Raw genomic sequence first — 11,844 nt, forward strand, 5'->3', positions numbered from 1 at the left:
CAGTGTGGAGATTCCTTAGAAAACTTGGAATGGACCCTCCATTTGACCCAGCTATCCCACTCCTTGGCCTACACCCAAAGGACTTAAAATCAGCGTACTACAGAGATACAGCCACATCAATGTTCATAGCTGCTCAACTCACTATAGCCAGACTATGGAACCAACCTAGATGTCCTTCAATTGATGAATGGATAAAGAAACTGTGGTATATATATATATACAATGGAATATTACTCAGCCATAAAGAATGATAAAATTACGGCATTTGCAGGCAAATGGGTGAAATTGGAGGATATCATGCTAAGTGAGATAAGCCAATCTCAAAAAGCCAAAGGACGAATGATATCGCTAATAAGTGGATGCGGACACATAATGGGGGGAGGGAAGGGTTAGTGTTAGGGTTAGAGTTAGGGTTAGGGAGGGGGGCAAGTATGGAGGAAGAAAGCCCTGTATAGAGGGAAAAGAGGGGTGGGAGGGGTGGGGGAAGGGAAAAAATAACAGAATGAATCAAACAACATTACTCTATGTAAATTTATGATTACACAAATGGCATGCCTTTATGCCATGTACAAACAGAGAAACAACATGTATCCCATTTGTTTACAATAAAAAAAAAAGTAAAAAAAAAAAAAAGATTTCTGGCCTATAAAACTGAGGACTATAGAAACTCCTGAACTATACTCCTCTTTTCAAGTAATAACTAGTGCTTCAATCTGTTCTTAGTTTTATATTTGACATTCAAATATTACTGATAGGAAAGTGATTGCTCCTACCAAGATAAAGGGTTTGGAATTCTTGAATCTTTTCAGGAAAATTTTGTCTGTATGATGGCAAACGTTTCCAGGAGCCATCTTCACACTTCTTCATGAACTGGTCAAAGAGGAGTCTTAGGTCCTTGCTCCAGCTGGGGTTAGGGAGAGCATAGTCCTTATGAATGAATTTCTCAGAAGAAAATGATCTCTGAAACACAGAGAAAAGAAAGAGTAATAGAGGTGTACACTATTTCATAACATATTCTTTCACCTTTTTTATTTTTATTTTTTGGTGCTAGGGATTGAACCCAGTCGTGTTTTATTTTTTCATTTGATACAGGGTCTCACAAAGTTGCCCAGGCTGGCCTTGAACTTGTCTTGTGATCCTCCTGCTTCAGCCTTCTGAATTACTGGGATTATAGTGTGTGACACTGTACCTGGCCTATTCTCCAGTTTTTTTTCTTTCTTTCTTTCTTTTTTTTTGTACTGGGGATTGAACCCAGGAGCACTCACTGAGCCACATCCTCAGCCCTTTTTAATACTGTATTTAGAGACAGGGCCCCGCTAAGTTGCTGAGGCTAGCTCTGAACTCACAATTCTCCTGCCTCAGTCTTGCAAGTCATTGGGATTACAGGTGTGTGCTTCTGTGCCTGGCTATTCTCCAGCTTTCTGAGACTATCTTACTGCATTTCTTCTTCCAGAGGACTGTCATTTCAAAATGGAAGGGAAATTTCAACCTCCTTGAAAGAAATAGGAGATTGAGAGAAGATAAATAATTTACCCAACATCACCCAGCTAGCTATTGGCAAAGGCAGCATTAATCCCAGGTGGGCCAGACACTGGCAACAGAGATGGATAGACATTATCCTCCACATAAAAAGTATACCAGTGTTGCTGGGGGGAAATATACCAGTGTGGCATGCACAGGAATCTAAACCACAAGGGAATGGTCTCAGATTGAGTTCTTTGACTTGAGTATTGATTAGTCAAACAGAGATGAGCCAGTTGGACAGAGTATCGAAGACAAAGGAATACCTTGTGCAAAATCCAGGAGGCATGAAAGTTTTGAAGGGCTTTATTACAACTATATGAAGTAGGCACTAATTACTATCCCCACTTTACAGTTGACAAAATTAAAGCCTAAAGTGGTCATCCTACTGTGCTATAAAGCAGTTATTCCTCCAATTTAACTGTATTTTGGTACTGGTTATCCAGCCTGTATTTCTCCTCCTCTTCCTAGTCTTTAGTGACCCTCTTTATTCTACCTCTCTACTTCTCTTAAATTAACTTCCATTTATGAGGGAGGTATTTGTCTTTCTGTGCCTCCTCCAAGTTTTTTAAATGTAATTTTTCTTAATGTTTGTAATCTCAGTAAGAAATATAATTTTGTAGCTTTTGTTGCTTTAAAGTATTTAGTATTCACTTTCTCATGTTCTTAATCTTAGATATCAACATTTTTAACAGTAGAGAAATAGTCCTTTAAATGATGTACTATAATCACTTTTAGTACTTTAAATGGATGTACTATAAATTCAACCATTTAAGATGAACTTTTAAGTTGTTCCAATCTTTTGCTGTTCTAAATTAAAATGTTCATTATGAATATAGTCTTTTCTCTCTTTTGGATTATTTCCAATCCAAATTCAGTTGAGTTTGTTACCTTTGATGCTATAATGTTGTGGGAAATAAAAATATGTTAAGTGTCAGTTCAAGGAGGTAAGAACTAAGAGGTACTGCAAGTAAATACACTAATAAATTTCACAGCATAGACTGTGAAAGGGAATAAATGTCAGGGATAATCATTATCTTCTGTTGTACTAAGTAAAGACTGTACTTTGGTTACACGTTTATAAAAGTGGAACTTGTAAGAAGGTATTACTTCTTTTAATGTCCTTTTAAAGTTACTGAGAAGAATCATGACTAATAAAACCTGTAAATACTAATACTTAAATATTCTCAAAACAGATTACAAAGCACCCACATATAATTAAACATCTTTGTTGTAAGATCAGCACATTTTCTTTTTCAATGGGCAAGATGGTACATGATTAACCATCTATCTGCATTTATTACTTTTTAGTAGAAAGCTAAACAACTTAATAAAGATGCATACACAGATTTTAATTTTGCAATTCGACACCATTCTCCCAAACTAGATTGTAGTAAGCTTCTTAAGAAAAAGGATTGTTTCTTATTTATCTAAAAATAGCATCAGTGGGCCAATAATGCCTGGCATATTGTTGGAACTTAACCAATATTAACTGAATACACTAACAAAGCAAAACAAACATAAGAACAGACAATACTTATTGAACACTAAAGTTCCAGGCACTGCGTTTTCTTTACATAATCTCACTTAATCTTTAAAGGCGACAAAACTGATTTAGAGATTTAGAGGGGGGTGGGGATAACATTATCCAACAAACAGGGAAGCATCTATCAATCCTTTCCCAAATTGGCTGTCATTCTTAGAAATCAGACGAGTCAGAGGGATCAGGATTAAACCCCGGCAGAGGGCGTGCTCTTCCCACAAGGTCCGTCACGGTGGGCCAAACTGCGATGTGGGTTCAGATGCCAGCTCTAACTCGTGCTTTCTGTGTAACCTTGCTTAACCTTTCTTGATTAGTGCAAGGGTCAAGCACAATGCACGCTGCTTCAAAACCAAGTCACCTTCCCTTCTAGTTTCTTAATGGTTTGAATCTCAGAACTTAAGTATTCCTGAGGCCGCGTTACTAGAGCTGCCGATCGGCGCGGGCGCAGAGTTCGGCTAGCCGAGCGAAGAGTTGGGCAAGTCTGCGGACAGGCGATCCGGCTGGATTCCGACCGTGAGTGTGGCCCCGCCGCCCGCCGCCGGCCCCGGACTCACCCGCTGCGCTCCCGGCTGGCCGAGCGGGGACCCGAGCGTGCGCAGGCGCTTGGCGCAGGTCCTCAGCATGGTTGCGAGAGCCCGCTTGCCGCAGAAGAGGCAGACGCATTCCCTCGCAGGTCGGCTTACCTCCAAGAGGGGCGGAAGCGGGCGGGACGAGCGCCAGGAGGGGCGGTGGAGGCTCTAGGCTCCAGCGGCTGGCTCCTGGCCCCGCCCTGCCTTCCCGGAAGAGCCTCCGCCCAACCAGGCGCCGGAGCCACTCAAAAGCCGGAGAGGCGGGTGGGACCGCCTCTGAACCTCCTGGGCCCTGGCACCCATCCTGAGTTTGGAGGTTTAGCGGTCGTCCTCCACCACCGTCGCGGGCGGATTCCGCGGGATTTGCCCGCAAGTAGTTAGTTCTTCTAACCTGCGAAAGACTAAGGTCCCTCCGATGGACAGGTTCTCAGACAAGGAGTGGCATGAATAAAATGTTTTCCTATAGGGCACAGATGATGCCTGGATCCGGTTGATTGATAGAGAGTCTGGTGAGTGCAGAGCATTTATAAGACTAAAAAGCGACTTTCCCGCCTCATGTGATGGCGCAGGTCTGTAATCCCAGCGACTGGGGAGGTGAAGGCAAGAGGATCGTCAAGAATCGAATCGAATTGCCCGGCGCGGTGGCACACGCCTGTAATGCCAGCAGCTCCGGGCGGCTGAGGCAGAAGAATCCGAGTTCAAGAGGTTCTAAACACTCGAAAACCCTATCTATAAATAAAATATTTAAAAAGGCTGGGGATGTGACTTAGTGGTTGAGCGCCCTTGAGTTCAATGAATAGAATGAAATAGAACTGAATTCCTGGGTGCAATCCCCAAGTACCCGCGGGGTAGGATGGAGGGATTAGCGGTTCCAGCCCTCTCCCAAGGCGCTTGCTCGCTCAATTAAGCAATGGGTAGATAACAAGTCCCTAACTTGGACTTTTTCAAATAGAAATAGTAAGGAGAATTGCTGGATGCGTGGGTTGACTGACTTCCAGTTTCATTAGTCGTCTCTGAATTCAAACTACCCCTGCTATCACTTAATAACAGTTTACACAAACTCTTCAAATTGCTCCTGGCCTCTGTTTATTCTTGTTTATTATGAATGTAAAAAGGATGAGTACCATTCCTCAGCCAGCCAAGTGCAGAATAAAAGCTGGCGCCAGCACCGAACTGCGGTAGTGGTAACCGGGCTCCAGAATACTTCAGTCCTTAGATTCAAACGATTAAGAAAAGGGATGGGGGCGGGGTTTGTGGCTCAGTGGTAGAGCGCTTGCCTAGCATGTGTGAGGCACTGGATTCGATTTTCAGCACCACATGTAAGTAAATAAAGATCTACCAACATCTTAAAAAAAAAAAAAAATATATATATATATATATATATATATATATATATGTATGTATGTATTTAAAAGGGATGGGAAGGTGACTGGGTCAGCAGAGAAAGGACCTGACTGCTACTGATAATTACTGAAGAAAGATTAAGCAAGATTATAGAGAAAACACAGAGCTGGCATAAGGTTTTGTTATTGCAAGATACTTCTCTTTCAAGGAAAGTGTTCCCAGGCTGTTTCCCACTGAGAGAGGGCGAAGTTGAGGAGAAGTGTCCCAGGGTCCTTGTTTTCTGTCAGGTGGGGTATGGACAGTTAGGGGCTTTTCAGCATTATAACAGTCCAGAGGGTCTCGGTGGCAATTGGCAGGTGACTGAACAAGGTACACATAGCATACAGGCAAGGTTCATGCTAGGACAATAGTAGACAACAGTAAAGCATTATTATTTTTTTTTTGTGAACAATTAATACAAAAGCAATTAGTATTTCAGTCAGTTTCTGAAACAGGAAAAACTCGTGTCTCTAGAGTCCTTTGTGATAGTTAAATATTAGGCACTCCCTGAACCCTGTCTTTACAGCCTCCAGCTTTCCTTACTTTTGGTAAGGTGGACACAAGTGTACATCTTAAGTTATGTTTTAAAAAAACATTTTCCCTTTTTAGTTGTCCAAGTAGGCCGGTGCTTAGGCTGTACTCTCCTGTCAGGTGTTTAAGACCAAGCTGGTCAAAACTGACCTTGTTCCTACCTATTCTTAAGAGTCAGCTAAGATTCCTTAGAGATCATTCTTGGGTGTGCAAAGCCTCCTGGCTCCTGTAGGTTTCCTTTGTCAGTGGTGCCATGTGCCAGGATGGGTCAGGTCACAGTCTTGAAGATCACCCATGGCTTCTCTTGGAAGCATAGGGCATTTCACTCTCCAATGAGCCTCCTCTTTGCAGAATGTGCACCCACTGGTTGGCTTTCCGTTCTCTAGTGTCCACTTGATTTCCCTGATCAGGAGTTAAGGTGACTCTTCGGAGTTTCAGAGCCTTTATGGGGGTCCCTCCTGTCATTCTCTGGGTGCTGGCTGACCTTAGAGGGTAAGGGCCAAATATTGGCTACTTTTTCCTCGGTCCTTTTACTTTCTTGACTTTAATATCCAAGTATTTGGTTTTAAACATTCAGCAAGCCAGTTTCACCAGTCTTAAAGAGGAAGTAATAAGTTATAATCAATATCTATAATTTACAGTTATTTTTCCCTTTTATTTAATTGGGGTCTGTATTAATACTGAAGTTAGCCTTATATCCTGTCTGTCCTCTGTAGATGATGGCCTATTATCTCAAATTAACTCAGGTTATATTAGAAGTTATATTTCTGTAAGGCATTAACAGATAATAGTTAAAATTTATAAGAAAAATACAAAATGAAATTAACAATAGCAAAAACACATTTAGTTTGTATAATTGCTATGGTCCAAGAAACATAATTTTTAATAATCCCAAACCTTACTTAGTTATATTTATCTCCTGTTTATTTTGAGATCACAGTAATCTTTACAACAAAAATCAATTTTTTGAACGTAATTTTAAATGAGCAGAAGTCTAACCTATTTTGAAGCCATTCTAACATGTAGTAAGGTAGGAGGCAGAGCCTTATCTCAGGTAAGGCGGGGCTTTTCACAAATAACAATACAACATTACATATGAAACATGAATCAAGGAAAAGCTAAGAGAACTTTTAACCCTTTTTTGTGGGAAAGTGTCAAAATGTTTTCAGGTTTTATAATATCCACCTTTAAACAGATCAGGCTCTTATTATCTTTTAAAAATACCTTTAAATTTCTGCCCCAGTGTAAAAAGTAACATAAAAATTTTACATACATCTTATTGATAACAGGTTCAGTTACAGAACATTAAATGATATAAATTTCCAATTTATTATTTCTACAAGTTTAAAATTACCATTTTAAACAACTTTAGTTTGGAGAACACCAGCTTGGTAAAGTGCTCTTCCAAGCTTTATATTTTAAAACTTGTATAGTAGAAGAACAAGAAATATACTTAATATACAAACAACTAATTGTTCGTATCACCATTACACAGATGTCCTTATATTAACTAGGTTTAATTTTTACATTAAAATTCAGAATCCACAGATATTTACAGGCTTTCAGAGTTTAGCAGTATTAGCAAAAATCAAGGATAACCTTAAATCTCTTATGTATGTTTAGGGAACAGTGTAAATAATGAATTAGATTTGGTCAAAGTGATACTGCTGTTTACCGGTGACGAGTTCTGCTTCCTCAGGTGTTAAAGTATAATATCAGAGAAGCTCTCTAAGGCAAGCATATTAAGCAGGTTTTATTTAAAGGTAATAATACAGACTTCTCCCAGGAGGGAGAAGGTGGCCATGGCTAATATTCTAGAGTCCCAAGAAGTGAGCACGCCCTATATCTTTTATAGGTTAAGGTCTCTTTTGTTCTCCAGTTCTTTCCCCCCTTACCTCTTCTTCTTGTCTACATGACTAGGCCTGGTTTTGCAGGTGAAATGCAAAAGGTGAGAAGCAAATGGGCAGGGGGAGGGCCAAAGTGATTCAGGCAGGTAAGGGCCCAGGGGGCATTAATTAGCAGTCCCTGATGAGCACAGGTAAATTTGGTAATCCACGGACTCCAGAGATCCTTGACATTCCATTCTCTCCAGTCTTCAACTTTCAGAGGTGGATGGTTTTCATGGCCTCCATTCCTTGATTTGAGCTGATCTCCTATTTCTACACTACCTACCTGTCCCCAATTCTGGCTTCATTGCCCCCTTTTGTTTTACAGCAAAGGGGATGACGACTGCTCTGGCTGCTTCGAGCTAGAAGAGGGCAGAGTGGGGCAAGCAGTTTGGAGTTCCCTTTTAGAAATTGGATCAATTTAGGGGTCCACAGTAGAAGTCTGGTTGGGGAAGAGCAGGTCGTAAACTCATCTGGGGGTGGGTGCTTCTATGAGAGAGAAACAAAAAGACAAAATAATACAAAATAAATGTTGCAGCATCTGGAACATGTCAATGAATATCATGAAGATGACAGAAGTCAATCCCTCACCAGGAGGTGGAAGAACTGAGAAATTATTCCCATAACAAGGCCTAACAAAGGCTGGAGAGGACAAGGCCTTTGTTTGGGAACTTTAACATTGTCGAGATATCAGGAATGTAAATACAACATTTAATTCTTTTTTCTTCAGCTCCTGTTCTCTATTTTTTTGTTGTTGTTGTTCTTTTCCGAGGTGCTGGGGATCCAAACCCAAGCCCCTGCGCACGCTTTGCAAGTGCTCTACAAGAGGAGCTATTCGCTCACTTCCAACATTTAATTCTTAATGTCATTGATGTCCCCGGAAAATATAGTTAAGCTACTTAATGTCATCTGATTTTTGTAAAATATCCTTTTATTGGTATAACCTGTGGTTAGTAGAGATCTCTATATTTCTGTTATTTAGGACTAGATAATCATACTGGCAAACATAGATTAAGCCTACCTGTGTAGCTTAGGAAGATCTGTAGACCTTAAACTGATGAAAAATTTCTGACTCTGGCAGTTTCTCTTGATAGTTATCAGGCACATCTGCGTAAGAATCTCTCTTTTATAGCCTCCAGTCTTATTCTAGGGGACTATCACAAATGTACATCTTAAGTTACATTTAATTATTATTTCTCTTTTAAATGCCCAAGAATGGCTATGTTTTGGTTTTAACTGTTTTGTGAGGTGTTTAAGATCAAGCTGGTCAAACTTGTTCTTATCTGCTGTTAAGAGTCAAAGCTGAGTTCCTGCAGGGGTCACTCATGGGGAACTTGAGAGCAGCTTCTTAGCTCCTTTAGTGCCATTCGCTAGGTAGGGTATCCTTGATGAGGTGACTTCCTTTGGAAGCATCAGGGATGTTTCCCTTTTTTCAATGACCCTCCTCTGCAGCAGGTGCACTGATTGGCTTTTCATTCTCCAGTGGTCTGGCTTTTCATTCTCCAGTGGTCTCATTAATCTCCCTGATCTGGAGGTCATGTGGCCCAGAGTTGCAAAATTCCTTAGAGAAATTCTCTTGTTCCCTGGGTTCAGGTTGACTCAGAGGGCAAGAGCCAAATATTGGTTTTCTTGGCCCCTTTATTTTAATCTCAATCTCTAAATTTGATCTTAACTATCCAGCAAGCCAGTTCCACCAATTATAAAGTAAGAGTACTGGGTTTTAACTTCAATGTTTATGACTTTATAGTCATTTACCCCCTTTTATTTAATTGGGGTAGATATTATTTTATCTGTCCTATAGGTGATGGCTTTTTATCTCTAATTTAGGTTGTTTGTTCTTGAAGCAGTACTTCTGCAAAACATTAATCGGGCAAGAATTATAGAGTTTATAAGGAAAATAAAAAATAAAATTAACAGCAGTAAAACCATATTTAGTTTGTGTAATAGCTATCTTGAATTTTGGCTGAGCTATACATTATATCCTCTGTTTGAGATCATAGTAATTTTACAACAAAAACCAATCTTTTGAATTTAACCTTAAATGGACTGAAATTACTGCATGTTAAAATGACTCCAAAAGTCAGAGGCAGAGCCTTATCTCAGATAAGGCAGGGCTCTTCACAAGTCTTAAGTAAAATCTTCTGGTTCTGAAGCTGATATTTGCCTCCTCTTTAAATATCATAAAGTTTACATATATTGTTTCCTAAGTCTATGTGAATGTTAGTTAACACAATATGACATTACATCTAAAACATGAAACAAAGAAAGGCTGAGAGAGCTTATAATTTTCCTTTTGTGTGGCAAAGTGGCAAAATGCTTTCATGTTTCATGATATTAACCTTTAAATAAATCAGGCTCTCATTAACTTTTAGAAATACATTTACATTTTTATCCCAATGTAGAAGGTAACATAAAATTTTACATATATCCTATTGCTAACAGGTCCTGTTATAGAATGTTAAATGATATAAATAAGTCCCCAATAAAATTCACTATTCTTATAAGTTTAAAATTACCATTACAGAGAAGTTTAGTTTGGAGAATAGAAACTTGATAAATTTCTGCTTTAAAGAAAGACTTTTTCTTTTGCAGTGCTGGGGATCAAACCCAGGGCCTTGTGCTTACAAGGCAAGCACTCTACCGACTGAGCTATCTCCCCAGCCCTGCTTTAAAGACTTTTATACCTGGAAGATATGAACATATTTAATATACAAAGAAGAGTGATCATTCCACAAGTACCTTGATATTTTTATATTAACCAAGTTTAGTTTTTAAAGAAAAATTTATACTCTGTAACATAGTACAATACTCTAACAGTTGTTTAATCATAATTGTACAAAACCTATTTTTAAGACTAAGTATTCTAAAGAATAGAACTTAACAGACTTAATGTTATGAGTAGATTAGTGTTTTTAAGAAATCCTTGTCATTTTAACATACAGATTAAACTCTGGTTTATATCAGTATGTTAATATTTGACCTTAAGAAAAAAACCTTAAATAGCTTTAATCGATCATCACACATACATAAACCACCTTAGTTACATACAAACTTGTTGCAATTTGTCCTTTACTTACACATAGACTTTCTTAGCACTTACTTAGACCCTCACATATTTCATCACACAAGCACTATCATATCCAGAAATATTTTCTTCTCCCTTTTACTAAAATATTTCCGTACTTAGAAATGTGTTTTCTATTTCCTATCTGTTGACTCCTTTTGTTCACATTCTGAAACGATTCTTATGAAATTTTGAATTTAGATAAATTACTCAATTTTAATAAGATGAAATATTTTATGTTATTTATACTACTTCTAATTGAAACACAGTTGAACCTTTTGGATTCCCTTTGCATATAGAATTGTACCTGTTAGGACTTAACTCTTAGTAACCTTTTTTTTAGTGATGACACAAAGCAATTTTAAACCCTTTTTTTTTGAACCAATCTATAAAAACACCAATAATGTTTAAGTATGTTACCCCATGGAATTTAAGGAGTTAAAAGTACTCAATGTTATTTAACAGCATTTTAACTTTGTAAGTTAATCAGATGTCTCTAACAAACACGTTTGAGTAATCCCATACATGTCAAATCTAATTCACTTATTTTTCTGTAAAAAAACCAAGATATCAGACAAGTGTATTGAATAGTATTTGCCATCTCTTTCCTGTTGAAGAAAAGTCCAAGAAAAATTAATATTAGACATTTTATAGACATCAACATTTTATTAGTTTGACCACTTAGAAACTTGTGAGTTAAGTAATTTTAAAAAGACATTTTACTTTCATTTGTTTACCTAATGTAAATTGAACTTTTTAAAATCACGTGAATTAAAGGTATCTGGATCCATTTTTTAATTTTAATTCATGAATGCTCGTTATTTGTGTCAATTTTGATATGTACATGATATTTGGGCACACATACTTAGACAACATGGTATACACATAACATAAAAGCAAAGGCCTTGAAGCTTTTTGTAGGTGAATCTCCATGGCAATGTTATAATTTTTTTTTTTAAAGAAAAACAACAAAAACAAACTCTAAAGTTGAGTAAAAATAGAACTGATCAGAAAAAACATTAACCTAGGTATGTAGGATCAAAATTATGAGCTTGGAAAATATAGCATTTAAGAAAAACAAAGCAAAGCAATAGTCCTAGAAGAAAAAATGATAAAGGCCATTATTTTCCTAGAAGAAAATATGATAATGGCCATTAATTATTTTAGCAAAATAGCATGAGAAAGTGAGAAAGAGAGAGAAGGCAGGGAGAGGGAGGGAGGGAGGGAGAAAGGGGGAGAGAGAGAGAGAGAGAGAGAGAGAGAGAGAGAGAGAGAGAGAGAGAGAGTCTTAAAACCATTTTTCTGTGTTGTAGCCCAAGAGAAGTTTAAAATGGATACTTTTTTTTC

General features: G+C 38.2%; 1 protein-coding gene across 2 annotated transcripts in view; it reads right to left on the reverse strand.

The window, feature by feature from the left end:
• Positions 1-3,825, reverse strand: part of THEM4 (thioesterase superfamily member 4) — a 45,791-nt gene extending 41,966 nt beyond the window's left edge. For both annotated transcript variants that reach the window (XR_013765238.1, XM_079148219.1), the window contains exons 1-2: positions 3,619-3,825; positions 774-960 (exon numbers count right to left, since the gene is read on the reverse strand). Coding sequence is in view for 1 of the 2 variants with exons in the window: in XM_079148219.1 (XP_079004345.1) it covers positions 774-960; positions 3,619-3,687 (256 nt within the window). In the remaining variant the exon portion in view is untranslated. The remainder of the gene's footprint in view (positions 1-773; positions 961-3,618) is intronic.
• Between the last annotated feature and the right edge of the window lie 8,019 nt (positions 3,826-11,844).

This window comes from Sciurus vulgaris (genome assembly GCF_902686455.1).
Source record: "Sciurus vulgaris genome assembly, chromosome: 1".
NCBI classification, from domain to species: Eukaryota; Metazoa; Chordata; class Mammalia; order Rodentia; family Sciuridae; genus Sciurus; species Sciurus vulgaris.